The sequence below is a fragment of the Poeciliopsis prolifica genome, unplaced genomic scaffold, assembly GCF_027474105.1.
Source record: "Poeciliopsis prolifica strain line A6 unplaced genomic scaffold, Auburn_PproV2 SCAFFOLD053, whole genome shotgun sequence".
NCBI classification, from domain to species: Eukaryota; Metazoa; Chordata; class Actinopteri; order Cyprinodontiformes; family Poeciliidae; genus Poeciliopsis; species Poeciliopsis prolifica.
In genome coordinates, this window is record NW_026562428.1 from 2,819,019 (window position 1) to 2,845,980 (window position 26,962).

Here is a 26,962-nt window from a genome sequence, read left to right on the forward strand (position 1 = left end):
GTTTGAGTGCTGCCCCAGCAGAGTTTCAAAGAAGCATGGAGGAGTGCCTGATTGGGTTAAGGGATGTGATATGCCAGCCCTATCTGGATGACAATTTAGTTCACAGCCCGAGTTTTGAGGATCATCTCAACCACATGAGAACTGTGTTGCAAAGATACCAGAAGCATGGAGTGAAGCTGAGCCCAAAGAAGTGTGAGGTGTTTAAAAGAAAAGTGAGATTCCTGGGGCGCCTTGTCTCTGGTGAGGGCTACACGATGGATCCAGCAGAGGTAGCACCAGTTCAATCTTTGAAGGAGAGAACCCCCACAACTGTAGGAGATCTGAGAAAAATGCTGGGATTCCTCTCCTATTATCGAACATACATACCAAACTTCTCCAGAATGGCTAAGCCCTCTACCAGCTTCTGGTCAGTTCACCTGAAAATCAACCTGAAAATCCGCCATCAGAAAAGCATAAAGACAGGCGGAACATCAACACTGCAAGAAATAAAGGTAACCTCCCATCAAACACTCCCATTCACTGGACACAGACCCATCAAGAGACAATAAACACACTTATTGACAAACTCAGTGAGCCTCCCATCCTTGGGTACCCAGATCTCACTCAACCATTTATTCTGCATGTGGATGCTTCCCAGGAAGGATTGGGAGCGGTTCTGTATCAGAGACAGAATAACAAAATGGTTGTCATTGGGTACGGATCTAGAACACTGACCCCACCTGAGAAAAATTATCACATGCATTCAGGAAAATTGGAATTCCTAGCACTTAGTGGGCAATATGTGAAAAATTTAGAGATTATCTGTATCATGCACCTAACTTCACTGTATATACAGATAATAACCCCCTGACCTACATTCTCACCACAGCCAAATTAAACACTACAGGTCACAGGTGGGTTGCCTAACTTGCAGATTTCAATTTCACCATTAAATATCGACCAGGCAAACACAATGCAGACGCAGATGGCCTCTCTCGCATGCCACTGGACATAAATGACTTATTGCAGCAATGCACAAAGGAAGTGACTCAGGATGTGATCAGTGCTTCAATTCAGGGAGTAACTGTGCTTCAAGATGCCCCATCTGTCTGGTTAACCACGGCTTACATCAAAACACTGGATTTAGTAAGTGATGCATCTTCATCCTCATTGGCTGCCCCACTAACACCAGAACAGATCAGAGAAAGTCAAAAGAACGACAATCTCATCAAGCGAGTCATGTACTATAAAAGCCAAGATCAATTCCCCCCCAGGGAAGTGGTGAAAACTGAGCCTGCAGACGTCAGGGTGCTTTTGAGGCAGTGGCGAAAACTGTATATCAGCAATGATGGGATCTTATACAGAAAAGCAAGAAATAAGTCTCAGCTAGTTTTGCCAAAAGAACACCATCCGTTAGTGTTTCAAGAATTACACAAGGAGATGGGTCATCTGGGGGTCGAAAGGACTCTGAATCTGATTCGAGACAGGTTTTACTGGGTCAGAATGCAGCAGGACACAGAACATTTTGTGACCCAAGTGTGTGAGTGTCTAAAGTCAAAACGACCACAGAGAGCAGCCAGAGCACCACTGATGCCCATTGTGACAACACGTCCTTTCGAACTAGTGTCAGTCGATTTTCTGCATCTAGAGGCCTGCAAGCAAGGTTTTGAGTATATTTTGGTTATAATGGACCACTACACTCGCTTTGCACAGGCCTACCCCACAAAAAACAAATCCGCAAAAACAGTAGTGGAAAAACTATTTGATGACTTTGCCCTTCGCTTTGGCTTCCCAGAGAAAATCCACCACGACATGGGGAAGGAATTTGAAAACCAGCTGATGGCTCAACTGCAGAGGTGTTGTCACGTGCGAGGGTCCCACACAACCTGCTACCACCCACAAGGGAACGGACAGGTGGAGCGATTTAATCGAACGCTGCTGTCTATGCTCCGAACACTCACAAGTGCGCAAAAGGCTGACTGGAAAAAGTCCTTATGCAAGATGGTGCATGCATATAACTGCACTCGCAGTGATTCCACAGGCTTTTCTCCATATTATTTGCTCTATGGACGATCTCCACGACTGCCAATAGATCTCCTGTTTAACATACAGCCAAACGAAACACAACAAAACTATGCTGAGTATGTCAAAGATTGGCAAAGCAGGATGCAGCAGGCTTACGAGATCGCAACCAAATATGCTACCTGTGTATCAAACAGAGGGAAAAAAGGATATGACAAAAGAGTTTATGGAGCTGACCTGCAGCCTGGGGGGCGTGTGCTTGTACGCAACTTATCAGAGAGAGGAGGCCCTGGTAAGCTCAGATCCTTTTGGGAAGATAAAGTACACATCATCACAAAGAGGAGAAGTGATATCAGTCCAGTGTATGAAGTAGTACCAGAAGGAGGTGGTAAAAGTCGTGTGCTGCATAGGAACCTCCTGCTCCCCTGTGACAGTCTCCCAATCGACAACCCAGAAATAAGCTCAAAAAGGACTAAAAAGACTAAGTCGAGTACATTGTCATGTCATCTTTGTCCACAAGAAGAAACTTCAGACAGTGAGAGGGATGAGGAAATGGAGCTAGTATGCCAGTTTCCTCCTGCTCAGCACAGTGGTCACCGAGCTGTCAGCTTAAACCCAGATGCTGAACCATTTACACCAGACCTACATGATCAAGACAATGCACCAAAAGTGAAAGAACCGCAGGCTGCATGGATGGACAACATACCAGAAGATGGAAGCCAAGACGTGGAGCTGCACCAGGATCCTCCTGAGCTATCTGTGGAAACGGTTTCTGAGGAAGAAGATGATCCAGCTGTCTCACCGCCTACATCGAGCTATCCAAAGAGAGAGCGCCGCCGTCCGAGGATGCTGACCTATCGTGCTTTGGGTGAGCCAACCACTGTGGAAGTAGGCTTTAAAGAACTACCTGTAACTACCTGCAGTAAGTCAGGCTTTTCATTGATAACTTATGATTAACAGCAAGAAGCTTAATAAAATTAGACATTCGATACAAAATAATTTTGTTGTATTTTTCTCTACAAACCTGAGAACATCAACAAAATGTCTAGAGATATCAGTCGTGATTGACTTTGTGTCTGTGCAGTAACACACTGAAAGAAAAAAGTTGTTCAATTTACTTGATTTTATTGTGTACATCTGTCATGACATTAAAACTGCAGAATATAAGTTTTATAGCAATATATATAAATATATTTTTTTTTTACATATTTGTCAACACTATCATAATATCATGTCAGTGGAAGACAGCTGGAATATTTTCCCACAGATTATAAGTCTCTTGCTTTTCTGTAATGACAAAGGAAAGCTTAAACAAATATTTTTAAGGAATCTAATTTTTATAAGGTTCTGCAGCTTTAAAGGTGAATCTGGAACATGTTTCTTTGAAAGATATACAAGATTATGTAGAAATGTGTCAGATTTCAGTGACACTTTACTTGATGGGGTGCGCATAAAACTGACATGACATAATATGTAAAAGAAATTTGTTATAAAAGTTGTATTCGGCAGCATGTGCATGTTAAAAAATGTTAATAAAAATGTTACACTTTTCTAAATCATTTTTATCTTTTCTAGAAATATGTTAAAGGTCAACCTGTAAGCTGCAGTATTTTCCCTTTAGAATTTAAAATATATATTTGTTTAGACTGTTACTATGTTATTACATAGCAAACAGTAAAACATGAGACAGATGTGAACAAGACTGACATGACACCATCATAAACTTGACGGAACGTCTGTCATGAACATAAAGGCAGTCTTTGTGAATTTCTGCGAATGTTGTTATGAAATGACATTCAGTAAATAATGACCCTTTTAATGCAAAGTTGCTCCAAAAGTTGCATTCAAATTTCTCGCTGGCACTCCCCCTCTGTGAACAGGTGACCCTAACTCACATGAACATCCACATTGCGCAGCTCAGCCGCTTCATCCCGACGTTGCAGAGACAGGCTTTCCGGGTTCCTGGGACAACATCTACTGGTCCAAGGCCACCGCTGTGGTTTGCTCAGCTACTGGACATAGTGGCTAAAATAGATGGCCCCGCTAGCCAGTGTAGGAAGGTGGGGCACTCTGATATTGTAAATAAAAATGTGTGTAATCTTTCTAAAACTTTCACTCTCAGTGATGCACAGTGTTCCCTTTTAAACAAGGGGTTAACTTTCAAAAATGCCACATCAGAATCAAATTGGCCATCTATTATAAAGATGTTGTTGATAATGACAATAATAATGACTTACCTTTCATGTCGGAGTCAGACTGGTCTCCTCCAACCGTCCAGCCTCAACAATCACCAGCAGTCAGATGACCCACACTTTGCGGAGAAGGTCAGAGGCCTGCACAGACTGCTGGAGGCGACACACAATCTTAAAAATGTGTCGCGGGATGACCGTGATCCACTGGCTATTCAGCGGATCACATCTAATCTGGCTTCTGCTATCAAGCCTGCCCATCCGAGCCCCTAATACTGGGCCTACAACACCATCACCATTCTGCGGCAGCATTATGCTGAGGTGCAGATGAGAAGCGGATGCTCCTGGCCCGGGGCGGTGACCTCACAGCCCCTGGGCTAGAGGTTCAGCCTGGAAACCGCAGATGAGGTCCAGATCTACGTGGCTTCCAGGGAGTAAGGCAGCTTCTCCATTCTCCTCCTGCTCATCTCCCCCCTCCTCTGCTTCTTCGAGGAAGAGCTGGAGGTCTTTCCCGAGACCTCCAGCTCTTCACAGCTGGAGCTGCGGGCCTCGCTGAAGACCAGGATGGCTTCCCTTCACCTGGATGGCCCTGCCGCGGTAGAACCATTCCATTAGCTTCTTATTGGTTGAGATTCAAAAGACCTTGTCCAATCATATTTAAGTGTTGCCTTTCGATAAATCGCATAATTTCCGGTGGTGATAAAATGTGATCGCGGTGGTTTTAGTAGTCCAATTTAATCACGTTAAATCAACACAAGAAAAATTAGTAGTTTTATTATTGTTGGCAATTAAGTAAACGGTTCTTTATCCAATCGTGTAACTGTAAATACAAGAAACGTGACTGTCTTGTGTTGTATTAACTTATTTTGTTTGTGCACCATCGTCACTTTGCATCATTCGTAAGGAAATTGCTGCTGTTGTAATTCATCAATCAATTTTTCCTCTGTCTTTGCAATATTTCTTGATAATAAAGTCCAAAAAAGCTGGAATTATCAGGTAATTTTTAAAAATAATATCATATTATTAAAACAATAATAATAATTAACAAGTGAAATACCCGGCTGAGTTCTTATTATTTAATTATCTCATTTATATTTTAATTTTTCCAAAAAATACTCATAGTGGTTTCCACTCAGAATATGACAGACCTATTTGTCCCCTCTATATCTATGGTAGTTACATTCCTGTTCCAGCAGGTGGCGACATCGGATTGCGGTATCTTGAGATCAACGCGTAACTGAGCGCATTCCAACCTTTTACACCCATGACAGCTTCTTGTGTCGCATCAGAAATTAAAACATAAGCAACTGAAACGCAAATTAAAGACGGATGTTAAGGAAGCTGAATTAAAAAAAAAAAAAAAACTCCGAAAAGAAGTCATAGGGTGTTGGCTGGAGACATGATGGGCGCCTTTGGTTTTCGCTGCTGTCCAATTGGATACCAATACACAGAAATGGGCGTGACACTTAGCGGAGTTGTCCGGGAGCCGCAGCGTTGGCGATGAGTTTACTTCAGGTACAACGGCATTGTAAAACCTATCAGATAGGCGTTCCCACTCTCACCTCGGTATTGCTCTGCTCCTGCCAGATGAAAGGTGAACTGCGCGATGGATTCTGGTCCACCTGAGCCGAGGAAGTTTACCAGGGGGCTCAATAAGCCTGGGACCGCGGCGGAGCTCAGGCAGAGCGTCAGTGAGGCTGTCAGAACTTCAGTGTTGGTGGTAAGAAGAAAACATCTCTCTCTGTCTCTACTGTCATACAAGGCAACTATAGAAAATGAGATAGTGTATGGGGCAAAAATCAACCCATCATTTCAGGGAGATTTGGATATGATGAGAAACTGCTGCCAGTGATGACGTTTCATATGTGTGGTTATTTTGCCAGCTGCTACTGTAAATTTCCCATGCCTGACTCTAGTTACAACTTTCTCAAAGAGGTTGCCAGGTAACTGAAATGCACACTGGCTGCTTTAACTGGATGCATGCGCACCAATTGGTGCAATCTGTCACCTGATCCTTGCAGATGCACCTTGTAACGTGAGGCGTTTGTCAGAAAATGGTCACCTTGGGATAAGAAATAGACTGACTTTAGTTGTTTTCAGGAGATATGGGTGAAGAATCCCTATGTTGGCTTAATGCAGACACTAATTTATAGGTGGCGATGATGTTGTGATCACTTCTTCTGCGATTGTGATCAATATGTGATTGCTTTTTTTCTGTCAGTTGCTGTTCATCAGAATCAGCTTTATTGGTCAAGATTGTTCACACAAAAAATGAACTACACTTAGTTTTCCACTCTGCAGATATTTATACAGACAATTTATATACCCTTTATACCCACATGCATTTTGGCACTCCACTTGCTTTGCACATCTAGAGTTTTATTGCTCCTTCTTCTTTCCAAATTAACTTAAGGTCATCCTGACTGCAACTTTGACATCTTTTCTCCTGGAAATGCCTTTATCTAAACCATTTTGTTATTGCCCTGGCTGGATGTTTATTTCAAATCTATGCATCATAACTTTTTTTATGCCCGGTCCCAATTACTGCATGCTAATGAGCTGGATAACAGATCAATATGTGTAAGACTGAGTCCTATTATGTACTTCTCGTGGATAAGACAGGAAAGCTTATCCCTTGTTCTATTTTGGATGGATCCTAATGGTGCAGCTGACTCTTTCGTGTTAAGCATATATGCTGGTCTTGTAAATGCAAATATATATAGCACACTGACCATGAGAACTTAGCATCTTTAGTTGCGCTGACAAAGATAGACTACAGTGTATACAAAAGTTGTTCAGTGGTAGAAGTGCACATGTGGTGTAAATCCTCTCTTTTCTTGGTAAATATGTAGTTTTTATATTAGCCTTTATCTTGTCTGCTGGGCAATTATGTCCCAGAGGCTCATTAATTGGGATTATCTTATGAATTTTCAGATTGTTTTAACTGTCACAGCTGGGACTATTTAAGATTGCAATTTTCACCTGTGAGACAGATATTGAGACATTGAGATGTTTGTAAGACCAAGAGTGTGACATTGTTTGTGATGCTGGGAGGAATAAACCTGCTGTTCCACCTAAACTCTGCCTGATATCATCAATCTGTACTGAAAAATCCAGCCGTAAAAGGCCAACCTGTTACAAGTGGTGTCAGAAGTGCGTCTATTCATGCCACAGTGCAAAGATGATGACCAGAGGTGGTAAAAAGCCAGGCCAAGAGGGAGAGCCTGATGAAGCAGCTGGAGCTTCCTCTGAAATGAAAACCATGGCAGCGACCAACCCTGAAGATAAGTTGGAGGAACTGGCGGTGTTGGTGAAATCCATCATGCGGTCTCAGGTGGCTAGAGACATGAAGATGGATAAAGATTTTTCCCGCCAGGAGCAGAGGTGGAAAAGTATCAGCATCAGTTTCAACAAATGCAGCTGCAAGTGAATGCGGTACTGGAAAAACAGGATGAGTCAGACACACAGGATCAACCTTCAACATCTGAAGCACCTGCAGAAGAATCAGATGGTGGTGATATTCAGGTGGCTCATGGTTCCAGGTCCATAATTGAACCAAAATTTCTTCCCTTATCGACGGATGACGACATTGAGCATTTTCTGACGACGTTCGAGAGGATGGCCCAGGTGTGTCGTTGGTCCAGAGATGAGTGGGCGATTCGTCTGGTCCCTCTGTTGACTGGAAAGGCCCGCACAGCCTATGTTCTAATGGATATTGCTGACTCTCAGAACTATGATAAACTGAAAGAGGCAATTCTGGCAAAATATGAAATTACTGCTGATACTTATCGACGACGCTTCAGATGCCTAAAGATTGAATCAGGTGAGACGCCGCATGAACTTTATGTTCGACTGAAAGACTTGTTTTCAAGATGGATCAAACCTGATAAATCTACTGTGCAAGAAATATCTGAGCAGATAATTCTGGAGCAGTTTTTAAGGATGGTTAATCCAGAATTGGAGGTCTGGATACGTGAGCGTGACCCGAAGACGGCAGAAGAAGCAGCTACTCTCGCAGAGGTCTTCAGATCAGCCAGGAGGGGGAGCTGGAGCACCTATGCTGGCCAAGAGACTCATTATGCCCAACCAAGTAAGTCCACTGGGGGTGAACAGGGCTCTGGTCTAAGTCAGGCTAGAAATGGTTCTAGTTTTAAGCAGTTCCCTTCCCATCGACCTGCTAAGGTTAAAAAGTCATTTCATAAGTCGTCAGGTCAGGATATTAGATGTTACAACTGTAATGGTTTTGGCCATACGCAACATTTTGTCCCGCCCTAAAATCAAAGCCATCACTGATGTGTTCAATTCCAAGAGCGGCTACTGATGTTGAAAAAAGAAAAGCTTGTACGGCTTCTGTGCTAGTTAATGGGAAGAAAGAAGAAGCATTGCTTGATTCTGGGTGTTTTCAGTCTTTAGTACATGCAAGCTTAATCCCAGATGAAAAGTTAAGTGAGGTGGGGGTTAAAATAAGCTGTATACATGGAGATGAGCATGTCTACCCTAGTGCAGAGGTGTATTTGACAGTGGGAGGTCAAACATACCTGGTACAAGTAGCTGTAGTTCCCTCTTTGCCATATTCAGTTATACTTGGTAATGATATTCCCACTCTCTTAGACCTTCTTCATCAGTCGGATTATGAGCCTCAAGTACTTACCAACAGAGATGCCCCAGGTCCATGGTGGCCCTCTTCAATAGCGGTCGGCTGACAGTTAATTGAGACTCTCATGCCCCTGCTCCCTGTGTGCTCGACTGAAACAAAAAGGAAACGCGTGTCCTGGAGATTCTGCAGCGCTTACCTTCTGAAAAAGGCAATAGAGCTGGAGTTGGAAATGCATGCCATCTTGGATTACAGTGCAGAGAAAGCCGATGTAAAAGGCATCACACTCCGCTCACCTTATCATGTGATCTAAACAGACCGAAGCTTTATAGCAAAGTCCCAGACCCGGAAAAGAGAAAGCACCGCCCTGACCCGGCTCGAACGGTCTCTGAGTCACCAGGGGAGCTGACAGAAAACCCCTCACACGCTGGTTTTTAACAGAGACACTAAAGCGAAACGGGGCAGATTCAATTAGATTTGTACGAGTAAACGAAAGTGTCAGACTTTCATAATGGGTTGCTTTTATTGACAACTTAAAGATAATGTTATGACTTAGAGGCTTATAATTCGCAGAAGCAGCCAAGAAAGCTTATTAATCTAAGCTGAGGGTTGGCTAATGTTAGCAGCCGCTGATGCCTATCAGGCTGTATGTGGTTAGCTTCGAGTGCTAACTAGTCGGGAATCTGCATCTGCGTTGGTCAGTGAAGAGTAAAAGCAAAATGTAAAACAAGCAGGTTACCTATTAACTTTATGAAGCTGACATAACTGAGAGCAGAGGAGTACTCCAATTCCTGAAGTGGCTGCAGCTGTCAAACATTTGGAAGAAGAAGCCGACTCCCTTAAAACAACAAGCAGCAAGCCCAGCCCTGACTAATCAAGCACCGAGCGTCAACAGACTATAGCCTGAGAACAGACAGCTTCAGCTGCATTCAGAGCCATTACGTGAACCCTAAAATGGTGCACTACTCATTTCACTCCTAAAAATATTCAGTAATTTATCAGAAATATTACTAAAAATAAATAGTTTCAAAATAAGAATTTAAACTAAAGTCAGGGGGTAAAAAGTTTGAATAGGAAATAATGTGGTAATAATGTGATTGCTCAGTTAAATAGTAAAGAAGGAAAAAGAAAAATATTGAATTAAAAATGGTCTCATTGGAGAGGTAGAGGGAAAATAAATATTAAAATCTAAGCGATGATAGTAGTGCAACAATAATGGCAGCAACAAGAAAAAGATAATACAAATACAAAATACAAATGCTAACTGCATATTTTTACAAGAAACTCACTCTATTAAGGCAGATGAGAACTTCTGGTCAAATCAATGGGGGGAAAAATAATTTTATCTCATGGTACTAATAAATCTGCTGGTGTTGCTTTACTATTTCAAAATTTTCAGAAAAAACTAGAAACTCATAGGAAAGACAAACAGGGCCACTGGATTATGTGTGTACTCAAAATGGAAACTAGTTTTCTGATTCTCTGTAACGTCTATGGTTACAACAGTGTTGCTCAGAACAAATCCTTATTGTCTGAACTAACTAGTCAACTAAAAGAACTATCTCAGAAATATCCCACGAACAATCTCATATTGGGTGGAGATTTTAATATGGTGTACAATGAATGGCTTGATAGATCTCCCTCTAAATTCCAATCTCATCATATAAATGTGGTTTTACAAAATTTTTGTTTATCTCTGAATTTGGTGGATCCTTGGAGAGAAGCAAATCAGAGCAGTCAGTCTTTCTCCTGGTTCAGACCTGATGGCTCAGCTAAATCACGTATTGATTTCTGGCTAATTTCAAACAGTCTGATGCAAAATAATGTAAATGCTAGAATTTCACCTGCACCTTTGTCTGATCACTGTGTAATACAACTCAGTATCACAACTCAACTGAAAACATCCCACAACAAAGGTTACTGGAAGTTCAACTCAACCCTCCTTAACAATGAAAAATTTAATAATGAAATCCTGGAGCTTCTCAATTTAATTTGCAATGATACAAATCTGAGTTCTTATACAAAGAAATGGGAATTTTAAATTTAAAAAGTCGTGAAATCTCAATTAAACACAGCAAATTGATAGCTATCCAAAATAAGGAAAAGGAATTAAAAATCATTCAAGAACTTAGTCACATCTGTTCTAAACCGTTTTTTAATAATGAGGACAAACAGCGCAAAAAAATTCTGCAGACTGAATTAGATGATTTTTATACTAAAAAAGCCAAAGGAGCTTACTTAAAGGTCCCGAGCGAAGTGGATTGAGGATGGTGAAAAAGTACTGCATATTTCTGTAGATTAGAAAAAAAAACAGGAGAGAAATGCAGTGAATTGCTTGCAAATTAATAATAAACCATGCACTGACTCAAAATTAATATCCAAGGAAATTTTTAGCTTCTATAGCAATTTATATTCTTCTGAATATAATAACTCAATGACAGAAATATTCTTTAACTCTGTTCGACATTTGATTCCTAAAATTGATGACAATTATAAGCAAATATGTGAGGCAGATATCACTATAGAGGAATTGGATAAAGCCTTGGGCGCTTTATCCAAGGACAAAGCTCCAGGCTGCGACGGCTTGACAAGTAACTTTTATAAACACTTTTGGGTCCAAATCAGAACACTTGTGTTTGGAATGATTACAGAACTATTAGAAAATAATTGTTTAACTCACACTATGAAACAAGGTGTCATCACACTCATTCCTAAACCCGGGAAAGATCCAACTATCCTTGATCATTTAAGGCCGATAACATTATTAAATAATGATTACAAGCTTCTGACACACATTTTTGCCAACAGATTAAAATCAGGCATATCCCAGATTATTTCTGACACTCAATCTGGTTTTATAAAAGGGCGCTCTATACATAATAACATTCGTCTTATTTTGGACTTAATTGACTATAATCACTTAGTAGAAAATGAAGGCTTTGTATTATTTTTAGACTTTTATAAAGCCTTTGATATGATAGAACATGAATTTATGTTCAAAGCTTTAGCTTTGTTTGGATTTGTGATAAATTTATTAACGTAATTAGGACATTTTACAAAGATACCAATAGTTCAGTGTGTCTTCCACATGGTACCTCACACAGATTTAGCATCAACAAAGGTATAAAGCAAGGTTGTCCAATCTCTCCATTGCTGTTTATTGCTGCTGCAGAAATGCTTTCCATATCAATTAAAAATGCTCAATTTGGTAAATTAGCTGTAATGGGTAAGGAGTTTTCTATTAGTCAACTCGCTGATGACACAACCATTTTCTTTAATAATCTGAATGAAATTCCAAAAATTCTTAAATTGATTGATTCCTTCTCAAATGCTTCAGGTCTTAAATTAAATTTAAACAAATGTGAAATTTTGCCTCTAAAAGACTGCTCTCTATCGACTGCTTTTAATATTCCTGTAAAATCCAGTGTCAAATATTTGGGTGTGCATATAAATAAAAATAAATCTGATTTAGAAAACCTAAATATCTGGGAAAAAATTCAAAATTGTAAAACTCATTTAAATAAGTGGACACACAGAGATTTATCTATTCTGGGAAGAATAGCTCTCACCAAAATAGAAAGTATCTCCAGACTGATATATCCTGCATATACATTAGGAATACCCACTTCAGCTATCAAATCCATCAATAGGATGAATTTTGATTTTATATGGAAACAGAAAACTCACTATATCAGGAAAGGTAATTTAATCAAAAGGTTTGAAGATGGAGGACTGCAAGCTATTGAATTTGACAGCATGAACGGTACTTTAAAAATGAATTGGCTTCGGTCTTTCCTAACAAACCAAAGGGCTTTATGGTTCCATATTCCGAGTAAAATATTTTCAAATGTGGGTGGAGTTAGTTTTCTTCTTAGATGTGACTTTGACGTTAAAAAACTACCTGTTAAACTTTCCTTCTTTCACCAGCAAGTTTTATTATATTGGAAGTTAATCTATAAACATAACTATAGCCCACACAATACTCCTTTGTGGAATTGCCGTTACGTAAAAATTAATAATAAATCAATCTTTATAAATAATTGGCTAGAACAAGGTGTTTGGTCTGTCATGCATTTATTAAATAATGGGAAGGTTATGTCTCTTGAAGAATTCAGTGGTAAATATAACCTACAAATAAATAAAAGTGTATTTCAAAAGATTATTAAAGCTATTCCCCCAAATATTTTATCTACAGCTAAATGTTTGTATGAGATCCCTGATTGCAGAACCGCTGAGCTTCCTGGTCTATTGATTAATGGGCTCAATATCACAGATAAGAATTTGAAAAACAAAAAACTTCGGGAATGCTTTATTAGTTCTCTATTTCCGTTTATATCCAATCCAAATTTTATATCGCATTTCTTTTCAAAAGATCAGAAAGAAAAAATTAGAACAAATTATTTAAAGCTTCCCATTCCTCCAAAAGCCAAGGAAGTCCACTTCAAAATCTTTTCAGGCGTTTACCCTTCTAAGGAATTCCTTAGACTTCGATTTGCTATTGATGATAACACTTGTTTATTTTGTAATGGTGATATTGAGTCGACTGAACATCTTTTCTATGATTGTGTGTATTGCAAAGCTTTGTGGGATGATATTCACTACTGGCTTTTTCCTAAAATCCCGAACTTACCGGACTTTTCCAAGAATGATATTATCTTTGGGACTATGAGAAAAGAAAAGAAATTTGAAACTCTGTTAAATGTCATAATTATTATGGGCAAGTTTTTCATACACAAATGTCGTTTCCTTAAAACCAAACCGTCTTTCCCCTTTTTTCATAAGGATCTCTGCCACCTCTTCTTATCGCTGAATTTCATGAACAAAGGTCAAGATACAGAACTATATGATATGATAATCATCATGAAATTGCTGGAAAACCCCTAATGTATGTCTTTTTGTTTTGTCTTGTTATTTTTGTTCCTCCTTTTTGTCTGTATGGATGCAGCTGAGATCGGCTTCATCATGTTTTTCAGATTTTATGTACATTTGAAGCCGATTACATGTTTAATGTATATGTTGATAATAGTAATAAAGAGTTTAAAAAAAAAAAAAAAAGAAAAAAAAAAAAAAAAAAAAAAAAAGATAATGGCGAAGTTCACGTCAGTTAGTTAATGCGCATGTTCGGAAGTTTGGCGGATTTTTTGTTTGTTTTTGAAAAAAGTTGTCAGTCTTCAATTACAGGCTTGCAAAGCTGATACATTCTTGAATACAGTAGTTTGTGTCGTTCCCTTCTAAGATTTTCATTTTTTAGAAGATAAGCGCTGCAACTCGAGGACTTTCATCGACGGTAAGGCTGGACAAAGTTAGGACAGAAACCACCAGCTGGCTAATTAATGACAAGCCATGGTGGAGTGTTAATTTAGGGTGAAATGGGACCTTTCCTGGTTAAAACGTTGCTATTCGTGCTTCTGGGTGTGTCTTTGACAGTTGTTTTAACGCGATACTTCAAAATGTGCATAAAAAAGCCTTTAATGCTGAATATTAAATGCTAAATGGAGAGATGAGAAAAGAAACATTAGAGTCTGATGGTTTTAACATGTCTTGTATCTTTTTGTTTCACTACTGCTAAATAAGCTAAAGCCTCTGCCTTCCTTTTTTTTTTTGTTTTTTTAATCCATCAGTCTGAAGATGCCTCCCAGGAAAACGATGACACCATCGAAGCAGACGTCAGCTGTGGCTTCAAAGATCAAAAACAAAATTATCAGTAGGTTTAATTATTTAATTTATTTTTGCGATCAATAAATTGAAATTGAATTGGGTTAGTCTCCATCTCATTTGTGTTGCGGCTGTCACAGATTTTGAGTAGTGATAACACCGTATTTCTTTCACACCAGACACCTCCTCCTTCTTCAAGGTCTCCCTGAAGACCAACAACAAGGCCCTGGCTCTCGCTCTGCAGGCCCAAAAGGAGAAGAGCAGGCAGCTTGAGATGGAGGTGGTGCTCCTGCAAAAACAGGTCAAAGATCTCTGCTTCCAGCTGGCTACCAAGAAACACAACCAAAGGAAACTGGTGAGTGTGATATATCAGCTGATGTGGAGTTTAGTTTGACCATTATCTGGTTCACTACTTGTTATTGTTCTGCTCCTACAGATGCTCATCTTGAAAAATCTCCATAATAACACTCTACAGCAGCTGGACATGATGGCAGAACTAGTTTCTGATGACGTAAGAGACGAGTCACCAATCAGATTATATTTTTTTACCACAAGATTATGTTTTTCTTGCTTAAATGTGACTTTAATCAAATTTACATCCTCTGATTTTGACTGCGTCATGATGTATATGACATGCAAGGTTGTTTGTTTTTTTTACACTGAAGTTGTGACTATTATGATTTATTCCAATTCCCAGACTCAGATCTTCTTTTCTTTTACTGACACTTACTCCACAATTGTCTGTTCACCTCAATGTAAGTGGAGGTGAAATAATTCAGATTATTTTCCTCGACTTACATTGAGGAGAGGCACTGACTAAATACATCTCAAAGTCCATAGGTAGATCTCAGGAACTTGAAGTTGCTTCCAAATGCTCAGAATGGATTGGCCTGTGTCTGGAGGCTAATCGTCCACATTTCACCCGACTACGCTTTTTCCTCTGTTATTTTCTAGTCATAGTAAAAAAAAAAGTAAAACGTTTTTAAGTTTTTTGAAGTCAAAATGAACAAATTTTATAGTCTATAACTACTCAGAAAAAAAAATGTGTGGAAAAGCACAAAAAAATCCCTGTCATTTTTCACTATTGTTGAAAACAACAACTTTACATACACCGAATACAGACAGAAATTTAACTTCCGCGTTTGACTTTTTTTTATTTTTTTCCCAAGATTTTTTTTTTTTTGTAACTTTCTTCAAAAACAGAAGTTTTGAAGAAATTTATTTTTGAAGATAATTATCTTTTAAACTGTATGACTTGAAATGTTTGGTCTCAATGTATTCAGTACCATATAAGGAAGAATGCCAATGAGGAGTCTATTTATTTCCCCTGCAGTGGAACCCAAAGCTTGACTTCTAATCTACAAAACCTCAATGAAGACCAATAGGTTGAACTGCTGAAGCTGAAAATGTGTTTTCCCTCAGGATTCTCCAAGACTGTCAGAGGGCTGCCACTACCCAACAGATAAAAACAAAGAGAACGATGCAGCAGCGCGGTCAGAAGTTCCTGCGTTTGCTTTTGTTGTGTCCTTTGTAGGTGTTGTAGTTTCAGTGGACGTAAATGATATCTGACAGTTATATTTTTCTGTATTTCTATCTTATACACAGGAGGCCTGAAATGTTAAGGAATCTTTTCTGTCACAACAAAAACATAGAAGCTACACCAGGTCTGCTCAAAGGAAACCCTCATCTGGATGTTTTAAGTGCCCTAACCAGATGCAGCAACTCCTCTGATATTTTTCATGGTGGGTAATTTGGCATCATTCAGTGCAGTGTTTCAAATATGTACTGCCTCACTATAAATGAATGTCTTTTCCCAGAAAACGCAGAGGAAAGGCGTTTCAGTCAACGTGTTCAACCCACTCAGACTTCACTCTCAGACAGGAGTGAAGTGGAGCGCCTGTCCCAGTCCAGCTCTCAAATAAACTCTGTCCTCTGTCCTCAGCACAATCAAACGCATGGAAACTCCACAACATCCCTTTCTAGTGACGTAAACGCTCCAAGTGTGTCAGCCTCAGAAGTTGAGTCTCAGTTAGCAAGAACTGACAATACAGTGCTTCTCAATACGTCAATGGAGATTACATTGAGTAACGCAGTTGAAATTGTCACCGTGGAAACCAAAGCCAAGAAGAAAGGTCCTTCCTGTGAGACAAAAGGCACAGAGAGTCAACAGGTGGGTTCCAGTCCAGATGTCCAGAATGGTTTCAACCACAGACCAAATAAGGAACCTGTGAAAATTTCTACTCAGAAAAATAAACCAGAAGATAAAGACTCAAGAGTTCTTGAGGTACAGTTACCGAAAAAACGCGGCAACAATATGAAAGCATCTCGCATCCCCAAGCTTGCCAGTCACCAGAAGACATCCAAGAGCGATACTGACAGCTGTGACACTGTCTCACAAGATTTAAATAATTATTTTTCCAATTCTAAAGTTACCTTGTTGAAGGCTGGGGGCAGTGAACCTGAAGAAGGTTCACCAAGTTCTAAAATCACCTACAGACGTTCGAGAACTAAAGTAAGGAGGCGCTCTATGGTCATTCAAAAGACCTCGTCAGTCCGTCTGCCTCATGATGACGAGAGCCAACAGTCCAAACCGGAGAAGGTCCATGATGAAGAGGAAGCAGAAAAAACAGAGCCACCTCCACCATATGAATACATATTCCATCCAGTGGAGGAGGCAGGTCTCGGGTCAGAGGAGAATCAGCCTCCTGCAGCCAGGAGGAAAACGCAGAACAGGCCGAGATGCAGAGAAACTTTTGTCATCTCTCTTTCTAGGAACAGTAACTCGCTGGGTCTGGATTGTGACATGATGCTTCCTGGAGAGCCCCACTGCCCAGCTGAGGAGCTGCTAGACGATCTGTCTCAGAGTTCTGGATATTTCCAGGCAAATCAGCAAACAGAGACCAACAGCACTTCAAAGCGCCCTCTGGTGGAAACATCAAAGCATAACATGGAAGTCCTGCCAGCAGATGAATGTGACCGTTCAGAGAACCCAACATCTAAAAAATCCAGACGAGACGAAGCAGGAGGTTCCAGGAACAGGATGATATCGTCACTGGGGAAATATGCTGATGGTTACGACTCCAGGCGAAAGAGAAAAACAAGGAAAAGCAGTAAAAAGGTTTTATCTGAAGATGAATCTGGTCTGCATCCCATCTGCCGTGATGAGCTTCTTGTCTGCAGCCCTTACAGTCTGAAGGTCAGGAAGGAAGGTAAAGAGGATTTTCAGATGCTCCTCAGCCATGATCATTATGACATTGGTGAAAATCCACCTGATCCTAAAGACTCCAAAGGCAGGAATGCTTCAAAACTACAAAGGAAGACAAAGCTGCACACAGCAGCCGAAACCAAGAACCTAAGGAAGACATTTGTCATCCACAGACCGACATGTCAGGACAAAAGCAATAACACAAGGACATCGGTTGTTAATGATGAGATGGATCATCAGGATGTCAGCTTTCTGATAATGGATGTGGATCCACCATCGCTGCTTGCAGAGCTCAGCACTCTGGACCCAGAATCCAATTCTGCACCCAACTCTCCAAAAAGGAGCCCATCATGCAGGCTGGTGGTGACTGAGGGGTCAACTAGAGCCTCACCAGGTGGGTGTCTCCTCCACTGTCAATAGATGTTCTTTGGGTATCAGAGTTTACCTGTGAACTCTGGGTAGACTCACCCCAATAAGGGAATACTGTAAACACAAAATCTAACCTTGTCTGACTTTGGTTTAGCTGACAGCTAATGCTTTGCTGTGCATTGCAGCAGGAAGAACTCTAACAACTGTTACCAACACATTTCCAAACCCATATGGTGAAAATAAAGGAAGAAGCAGGAGAAAGAACTGTGTGGTCTCCTATAAGGAGCCACCACTGAACAGGTGAGAACGTCAGGTCCCACTGAAAGGAACTCAGAGAGCAACGCAGGCTATGTGACCAGTGCTACAGTGACGCTGGTTACTCAAAGCTCCGTCTATGTTTCTGACTTTTGCTTCAGCAGACCACAGGTCTGGTTAAACATTCTAGATATTCTGTAATGCCCCTTCAACCCAGATCTACATACTTCTTTGGACAGGTCTCTCTGCAAATTCCAGTTGGCTTCATGTCAGGACTTTGACTGGACCGTTCTCACAACTGAGCTTTGAACCGTGCCAGTTAAGAGTGCAGTGATAAATCATCTGGCTAAATTGACCCTGGTTTAATTAATTTTAACTTGATGAATTTTGAACATTTTTGTAATTTGTTTTCTGAAATTAGGTTTTATTTGTATCAATAAGTTAGCTATAACCAACCTATCATTACTAGAACTAGTGTTATGATTGGTCATATTATCCAGACTTGTGTTTGTCTTTAAAAAGAAAAGAGAGAGAGAAAATGGAACACAGTGCTGAATTTCTGTTTTCTTCCCCTCCCCCAACAGGAAAATTAGGCGTGGAGATGATTTCACAGACACCACATTTCTGAGTTCTCCGGTGTTTAAAGGCAGGAGGAAGAGACGAAGAAGACGAAGGAGTAGAAGAAAACAGTGGGGTGGGCTGTGGACAGACAACAACACAAATACTTTTTCCTTGTGATAAATCCAGTGTTCTAGTTTCCTACAGAGAATGCTAGTTCAGAATTTGTTCAAATTTGTGGTGTTAAGACTTTAGATTTTTTACATCATTGTCATTGGGGATGTATCAGCTGTTTGCTCCTGATGGGAGGCCAGCTGTAAATAATCGAGTGGAAGCTGATAACCCGATACTCCCTGTGATGTTCAGCTGCACAGAATAAAGTCTCAGTTAAGCCAACCATGTTTAGGATTTGCTGTGTGAGCATGCTAAGTGAAGATCTCCCAGCTCCACTTTTTGGTCCATCAGCTTGTGTTGTGAGTATAAATCTTAACATATTAGATCTGTTGAAGCTTGTATAGTTTTTTTTTTCTATTCAGGGATTCCTTCAAAATTATTTTCCCTGGCTTTTTTCCCCAGCAGCCAGGGAAAACAGGCTGGTGGCCTAACAGATTGATATACCATTTGTGATATGAATGAGTGATAGTATGAGTGACTTAATGTTTGCAATGAATAGGCTTATGAGCTGAAGAGCTGATTTTCTTTTTATGTGAATGAGGGGAGATGTATGTTCATACTTATTTCTGCGTCTTTCATCCATGTTTTTTTTTTAGTTATTACATGAGCTATTCATATTTATTATTGAGGGAGTAAAATGAAAGGAAAATAAATAAAATGTTGTACTAATTAAACAATACTTTACTATTTTTAAAATGGTGATCATTGGCTGTTATTGGTGAGGACAGGAGAATTCAGGCAAAAGTCGCCTCTGAATATATTTGAGTTTTTAAACACAACATCTCCTTCCCTTCCCACCACAGTGGAGCCATATGTAGCTTAGGAAGTCCTTAGCATCCAAATCGCATATGGCGAGAAGCAATGATTCTCTCATCTTATGGTAAGTAAGTTTGTATAATTAAAAGTTTTTCTTAGCCAAAATATATTTGCACCTTACATGCTACTTTGAGTAAACATCAAATGAACTGCCATCAAACAAGTATAGGATTTATTAACTTATAAGACACATTAACAGAATGACCCGTCAGGGTGATTGATGTGACCATCTGCTTGCAAATTTAAATAATCTTCTACAGACTTAAAAATATTTAATTGACCCTTTTGTTCTACTTACTGATTGTGACAAAGTGGGGCCTGATGATCAGCTTATACATGAAAATTATAGGTTAAAGACCTTTGAGGTGAGCTTGGTATTAGTACATAGCTGTTACATATAAATACATTTAGGGGAATTTTAGTCTGAAAGACCAAAATTGCTTAGAGAGAATGCCTATTGCTTTAGTAAGGTTCATTGCAGTACAGTGACACATAGAGGCATATATGTGTCACTGTACTGCATTGTATCTGATAGCCTAGAAGCTGCAAACATACTCGTGTATAAGCAGTAAGGGATCAAACCAGTGACAGGAAACAAAGCATCAGGAATTAAATGTTAAACCATATAACCAAACAGTTTACTGAATTGGATCTTTGGGACTTTTCACAAACTGTTTTGTTGGTACAGTGCTGAATAAGGATTTATGATTAAGATCTAACTTTTTAGGTTTGCCTTCAGTCACTGTTGACATAAATTTTGTATCTGTCATGGTCGGTCTATAATAAATTCCATCAGTTGTGAAACATGAATTCACAGCAGTGTGCAGTGAAGCTGGTGGGCAGCAAAGAAACAGTAGAAATAAATGTTTGCAAAGCAGCAGCAAAAGGTCATTGTTCATGTTGAGAGGACTGTGTGCGTTTCAGAGCCGACTGCCAGTGGAGAAAAGCCTGGCTCTGTACAGATGTAAGTCAGCTGTTTTGTTCCCTAGCCATCAGTCCAAGATACAAAATATGTTCTGGATCATTTTTACATTCACACTGATGTTACTTAAACATTTATACAAAATAGAAAATTAGAAAGCTTTATTTTTTATTTAGTAAAAAAAAAAATATCCTCAGTCCTTATTTTTTCTTTTGAACCACAGGGGTCAAACATTTTGTACTGCCGTACAAAATGTTTTTTTGTATGCCCCCTCACTCTGTCCTAGCATCCATTTGCCATGCTCAGATCTTACAAGGCTGTACAACACGCCAAGAGACATAGTACGTCTGAATGTTATAGCTCATTTTATTTCATGTATTGACTTTCATGTATTGACTTATTGATTCTATTTGTTTGTTGGCTAGTTTATAAATATTTGATTGAAATGAAAGGGATTTGTTGCATAAGTCTTGTGAAACTCTATTGCCTTCAAAATATAAAGCAGAGGTCAACACCACAAGCTAACTTAAACAAGCGAGTTTTAATTTAATATTAAGAATAGTTAACCTGTGATAACGAGTTATTAAAGTTGGGTCATATGAAAATGTTTGTTTTTTTTTTTTGTTAAAAAACATATCTGTCACTATATTGTGACAGGAGAATATGAGACAGATAATGCATGAAAAAAATGAAGCTCCTCTGCTTTCTTCCAGAGAAACAATCATTCAGAGCCAGGAGGCGGGTCTCAGCACTGTCAGTCATGTTTGTGTGTGTGTGGCGCACAAGCATTTTCATGGAATAGTTGTAAATTAATACTGTTTTGGGTTTTATTGTGTGGCATTTGCGAGTTGTGTCACTGTTCGACGTGGTTGCGGAGGGGGGTGAATATCCCTCCGCCGTTGCAAGGAGACGGACGGTGTGCTGTCTCTTGTTTTTCTAACGGCTGTGTAGCGATACCGCTCACGTAGTTACTTTGTACCAAATATTAAATTAAAATGTTGCGGAATCAATCTCGGAAGCTCGTCTGATTGTTTCACCGCTACATTTTTGGCGAGCCAGACCCAGGAGGAGTTTCAACTTAAAGTAACTAATCCAAACGAGACGAACCGAAGTCGGAGGAGGAAATACCGATGGAGCAGCTTCAAGACGAAGTGAGCCGAACGCTGCTGACGTTTGAGAAGTCAGAACTGATTTTAGTTTGTAAACGCCTCAAGAGTGATGAACCTTCAGGAGGGTTTACTGGCCAAACTCGGCGTTCCCTCATCAGACTAGCAGAGTCGACACTGGACGATATCGGGAATGAGGAAGAACCGGAATCGTTTCAACAGTTTCTCCAGAATTTAATCACCTTCATGGAATCTTGGACGTTGGAACGTGCCAGAACACCAGAACAGATTCAATCTAACGAAGGTGAATTAAATTTACTAAAAGGCAAGTACAAGGAATTGCAAGAGGAACAAAACAAAGCCCGACAGCGGATTGAGGAGGAAATTGGGGTTTTAGAAAAAAAAAACTGAGCACGACGGCGCATATGGAGGAGACTGAACCACACCGTGCTCCATCACCTCAAATACCAGAAGTGACCCTCAGGCGGGAGTTTCGGATTTGTGGGCAGATTGGAGAAGCTGGTCAGAGGGATAAACTGTCATATACGAGCCTGATCAACCAAATGGAATCTGGGCAGAGGAAAGGATATTCAGAGACGGAGATCCTGGAAGCAGTCATACGGGCCATAAGCCCAGGGCTCCACCTGAGACACATGCTGGAAATCAAAACAGGACTGACCTTGTCCACTCTGAAAATTATTCTAAGAAGTCATTTTAAAGTTGACTCTTCCTCTGACCTCCTTCATCAGCTGATGAACATTTCACAAGATCCAAAAGAATCGGCACAGAATTTTCTATTTAGAGCTATAGAACTGAAAGAAAAAATGCTCTGGAAATCAAAAGAAGAGGATGAAAGCGAACAATTCAGTCCAGAACTGATACAAAGAAAATTTCTGCGCTCCATAGACACTGGACTGCTAAGTGATGCAGTAAAATTCCAACTAAAACCGTACCTGACTAATCCTGCAGTATCAGATGAGGTCCTAATTGAGCGGGTGAGTGAAGCTGCAAACTTGGAACAAGAAAGGCAAAAAAAAAAACTGAGAAAAGGCACAGTGAGTAGGTTCCCAAAAATAAATGAAGTCAGAGCTGAAGAATGCATAAATGAGTTCCAACCTACTTACATCGAAGAAGTTGTAACCAGAGGTGAGGTAGGGGACGCCATAATAACCAAAGGTGTACTGAGAGGGGCCAAGAAAAGTCAGAACACAGAACAGGAAGCAGGAACAACTAAACTCATTGAAGGACTAAAGGCTGAAATGTTAGAACTAAAGAAATTGGTGTTGAAAACAGTGGGTGTTACTAAGAAACATCAGCTAGAGAGAGCCACCACACACAGCTACAGCAAACCCAGAGGTTGCCCAGCCTGTCGAGAAGCACAGTCAGGGGAGATGTGTACTCACTGTTACAAGTGTGGTCAAGGAGGACACCTCGCCAGAGGCTGCCGTCAGAACAGGGGACAGCAGGGAAACTAGAAAGGGCTGCTGGGCCGGGACCCTCAGTAGCCCCACACAAAACACTCAGTCCCACCACGAACAAAACAGGCTCCCATACTGGACTTTCATCTACCCCAACAACTCACTACATGAATCCACGGAGCAGACAGAAACTTCTGAGCCTCATAGGTAAGAGATGCCTTGTTCATTGTTGGCTGGATGCCACTCCAGTAGAAGCATTATGGGACACTGGTGCCCAGGCATGTCTCATTAATGAAGAATGGAGACAATTACACTTACCACACCAGCGAGTGAGACCTCTGAATGAACTACTGGAGGTGGATACACTTATTGGGCTTGCAGCCAATCAGACACAAATTCCTTTTCTGGGCTGGGTGGAAGTGGAATTTAGACTCGGTAAAGACTCACTCTCAGCAGAACCCCTGTTGGTACCAGTACTTGTGTCAAGTGATTCCAGTGTGGCACAACAGCCAATAATTGGCTACAATGTCATAGAGGAAGTTCTAGGAGATAACACACTTAAACACAGGAAATCTGAAGTCATCCAAAATGTGTGTGGAGCCTTTGCTGTAACTTTCCAAACTGCACAGACAATTGTCAAACTAATTCAGACATCAGATAGTCAGGTTGATGTGGGTCTTGTGCATACAGGAAGAAGTCAAATCAAATTAACAGCTGGACAAATCACCATCATCCATGTGAGAGTTAATCCTGGAGCTCAGTTCAGAGGAGAGGACCTTCTTTTTGTTCCTTTGGAGGACTCGGTGCTGCCAGAAGGTGTCAGCATCGGTGAGGAGGGTCTCATAACAGTTCCTAAGGAAAGCTCAGGATTTGTCTCAATCCCAATGTCCAACACCAATAAGTATGATGTCACTCTACATCAGCGTACAGTCCTGGGTCACTTAGAATCAGTAAAGACAGCGTATACTGTAAGTGCACAACAGTTGAACATCACTGATGGTGAACAACAGAAAGATGACATTTCACCCAGAGCAAAGCCACCTGCAGCACAGTGTCTGATCACCAACAGCAAAGCAGAACAACAGAAGCCAACACAGTGGGATCCTCCAGTTGACCTCTGCCACTTAACGGAAAGCCAAAGACAGACTGTGAGACAGATACTGAGAGAAGAGTGTCATGCATTCGCCTATGATGAAGATGACATAGGTTTAATTCCCTCTTTGAAACTTCACATCACTCTGCATGACACCACTCCAGTGAAGAAAACATATATGTCAGTTCCCAAGCCATTACATCAGGAAGTTAAAGAATACCTTCAAGATCTGCTGAATAGAGGCTGGATAACTCAGTCACGTTCTCCATATGCATCACCAGTGGTGTGTGTAAGGAAGAAAGATGGGACTCTGAGGCTGTGCTGTGACTACCGGGAATTAAACAGAAAAACTGTCCCTGACCGCCACCCCATTCCCCGAATCCAAGACATGCTGGATTCTCTAACTGGCAGCTCCTGGTTCTCTGTATTAGATCAGGGGAAGGCTTATCATCAAGGGTTTCTGGATGAGAAAAGTCAGCCCTTAACTGCTTTTATAACACCATGGGGTCTGTACCAGTGGATCAGAATCCCCTTCGGTTTGAGTGCTGCCCCAGCAGAGTTTCAAAGAAGCATGGAGGAGTGCCTGATTGGGTTAAGGGATGTGATATGCCAGCCCTATCTGGATGACAATTTAGTTCACAGCCCGAGTTTTGAGGATCATCTCAACCACATGAGAACTGTGTTGCAAAGATACCAGAAGCATGGAGTGAAGCTGAGCCCAAAGAAGTGTGAGGTGTTTAAAAGAAAAGTGAGATTCCTGGGGCGCCTTGTCTCTGGTGAGGGCTACACGATGGATCCAGCAGAGGTAGCACCAGTTCAATCTTTGAAGGAGAGAACCCCCACAACTGTAGGAGATCTGAGAAAAATGCTGGGATTCCTCTATTATCGAACATACATACCAAACTTCTCCAGAATGGCTAAGCCCCTCTACCAGCTTCTGGTCAGTTCACCTGAAAATCAACCTGAAAATCCGCCATCAGAAAAGCATAAAGACAGGCGGAACATCAACACTGCAAGAAATAAAGGTAACCTCCCATCAAACACTCCCATTCACTGGACACAGACCCATCAAGAGACAATAAACACACTTATTGACAAACTCAGTGAGCCTCCCATCCTTGGGTACCCAGATCTCACTCAACCATTTATTCTGCATGTGGATGCTTCCCAGGAAGGATTGGGAGCGGTTCTGTATCAGAGACAGAATAACAAAATGGTTGTCATTGGGTACGGATCTAGAACACTGACCCCACCTGAGAAAAATTATCACATGCATTCAGGAAAATTGGAATTCCTAGCACTTAAGTGGGCAATATGTGAAAAATTTAGAGATTATCTGTATCATGCACCTAACTTCACTGTATATACAGATAATAAACCCCCTGACCTACATTCTCACCACAGCCAAATTAAACACTACAGGTCACAGGTGGGTTGCCCAACTTGCAGATTTCAATTTCACCATTAAATATCGACCAGGCAAACACAATGCAGACGCAGATGGCCTCTCTCGCATGCCACTGGACATAAATGACTTATTGCAGCAATGCACAAAGGAAGTGACTCAGGATGTGATCAGTGCTTCAATTCAGGGAGTAACTGTGCTTCAAGATGCCCCCTCTGTCTGGTTAACCACGGCTTACATCAAAACACTGGATTTAGTAAGTGATGCATCTTCATCCTCATTGGCTGCCCCACTAACACCAGAACAGATCAGAGAAAGTCAAAAGAACGACAATCTCATCAAGCGAGTCATGTACTATAAAAGCCAAGATCAATTCCCCCCCAGGGAAGTGGTGAAAACTGAGCCTGCAGACGTCAGGGTGCTTTTGAGGCAGTGGCGAAAACTGTATATCAGCAATGATGGGATCTTATACAGAAAAGCAAGAAATAAGTCTCAGCTAGTTTTGCCAAAAGAACACCATCTGTTAGTGTTTCAAGAATTACACAAGGAGATGGGTCATCTGGGGGTCGAAAGGACTCTGAATCTGATTCGAGACAGGTTTTACTGGGTCAGAATGCAGCAGGACACAGAACATTTTGTGACCCAAGTGTGTGAGTGTCTAAAGTCAAAACGACCACAGAGAGCAGCCAGAGCACCACTGATGCCCATTGTGACAACACGTCCTTTCGAACTAGTGTCAGTCGATTTTCTGCATCTAGAGGCCTGCAAGCAAGGTTTTGAGTATATTTTGGTTATAATGGACCACTACACTCGCTTTGCACAGGCCTACCCCACAAAAAACAAATCCGCAAAAACAGTAGTGGAAAAACTATTTGATGACTTTGCCCTTCGCTTTGGCTTCCCAGAGAAAATCCACCACGACATGGGGAAGGAATTTGAAAACCAGCTGATGGCTCAACTGCAGAGGTGTTGTCACGTGCGAGGGTCCCACACAACCTGCTACCACCCACAAGGGAACGGACAGGTGGAGCGATTTAATCGAACGCTGCTGTCTATGCTCCGAACACTCACAAGTGCGCAAAAGGCTGACTGGAAAAAGTCCTTATGCAAGATGGTGCATGCATATAACTGCACTCGCAGTGATTCCACAGGCTTTTCTCCATATTATTTGCTCTATGGACGATCTCCACGACTGCCAATAG

At 40.9% G+C, this 26,962-nt stretch overlaps 1 protein-coding gene across 1 annotated transcript; it reads left to right on the top strand.

Moving 5' to 3' along the window:
• Positions 1 to 5,520: 5,520 nt before the first annotated feature.
• On the top strand, positions 5,521 to 26,962 carry LOC129378662 (uncharacterized). Its single transcript, XM_055059053.1, has 12 exons — positions 5,521 to 5,910; positions 14,406 to 14,488; positions 14,619 to 14,794; positions 14,876 to 14,950; positions 15,862 to 15,932; positions 16,045 to 16,181; positions 16,257 to 18,038; positions 18,199 to 18,313; positions 18,853 to 18,962; positions 23,257 to 25,380; positions 26,495 to 26,833; positions 26,901 to 26,962. The coding sequence occupies exons 2-12, from the start codon at positions 14,413 to 14,415 to the stop codon at positions 26,960 to 26,962; spliced, it is 5,067 nt and encodes a 1,688-aa protein (XP_054915028.1). The 5' UTR covers positions 5,521 to 5,910; positions 14,406 to 14,412.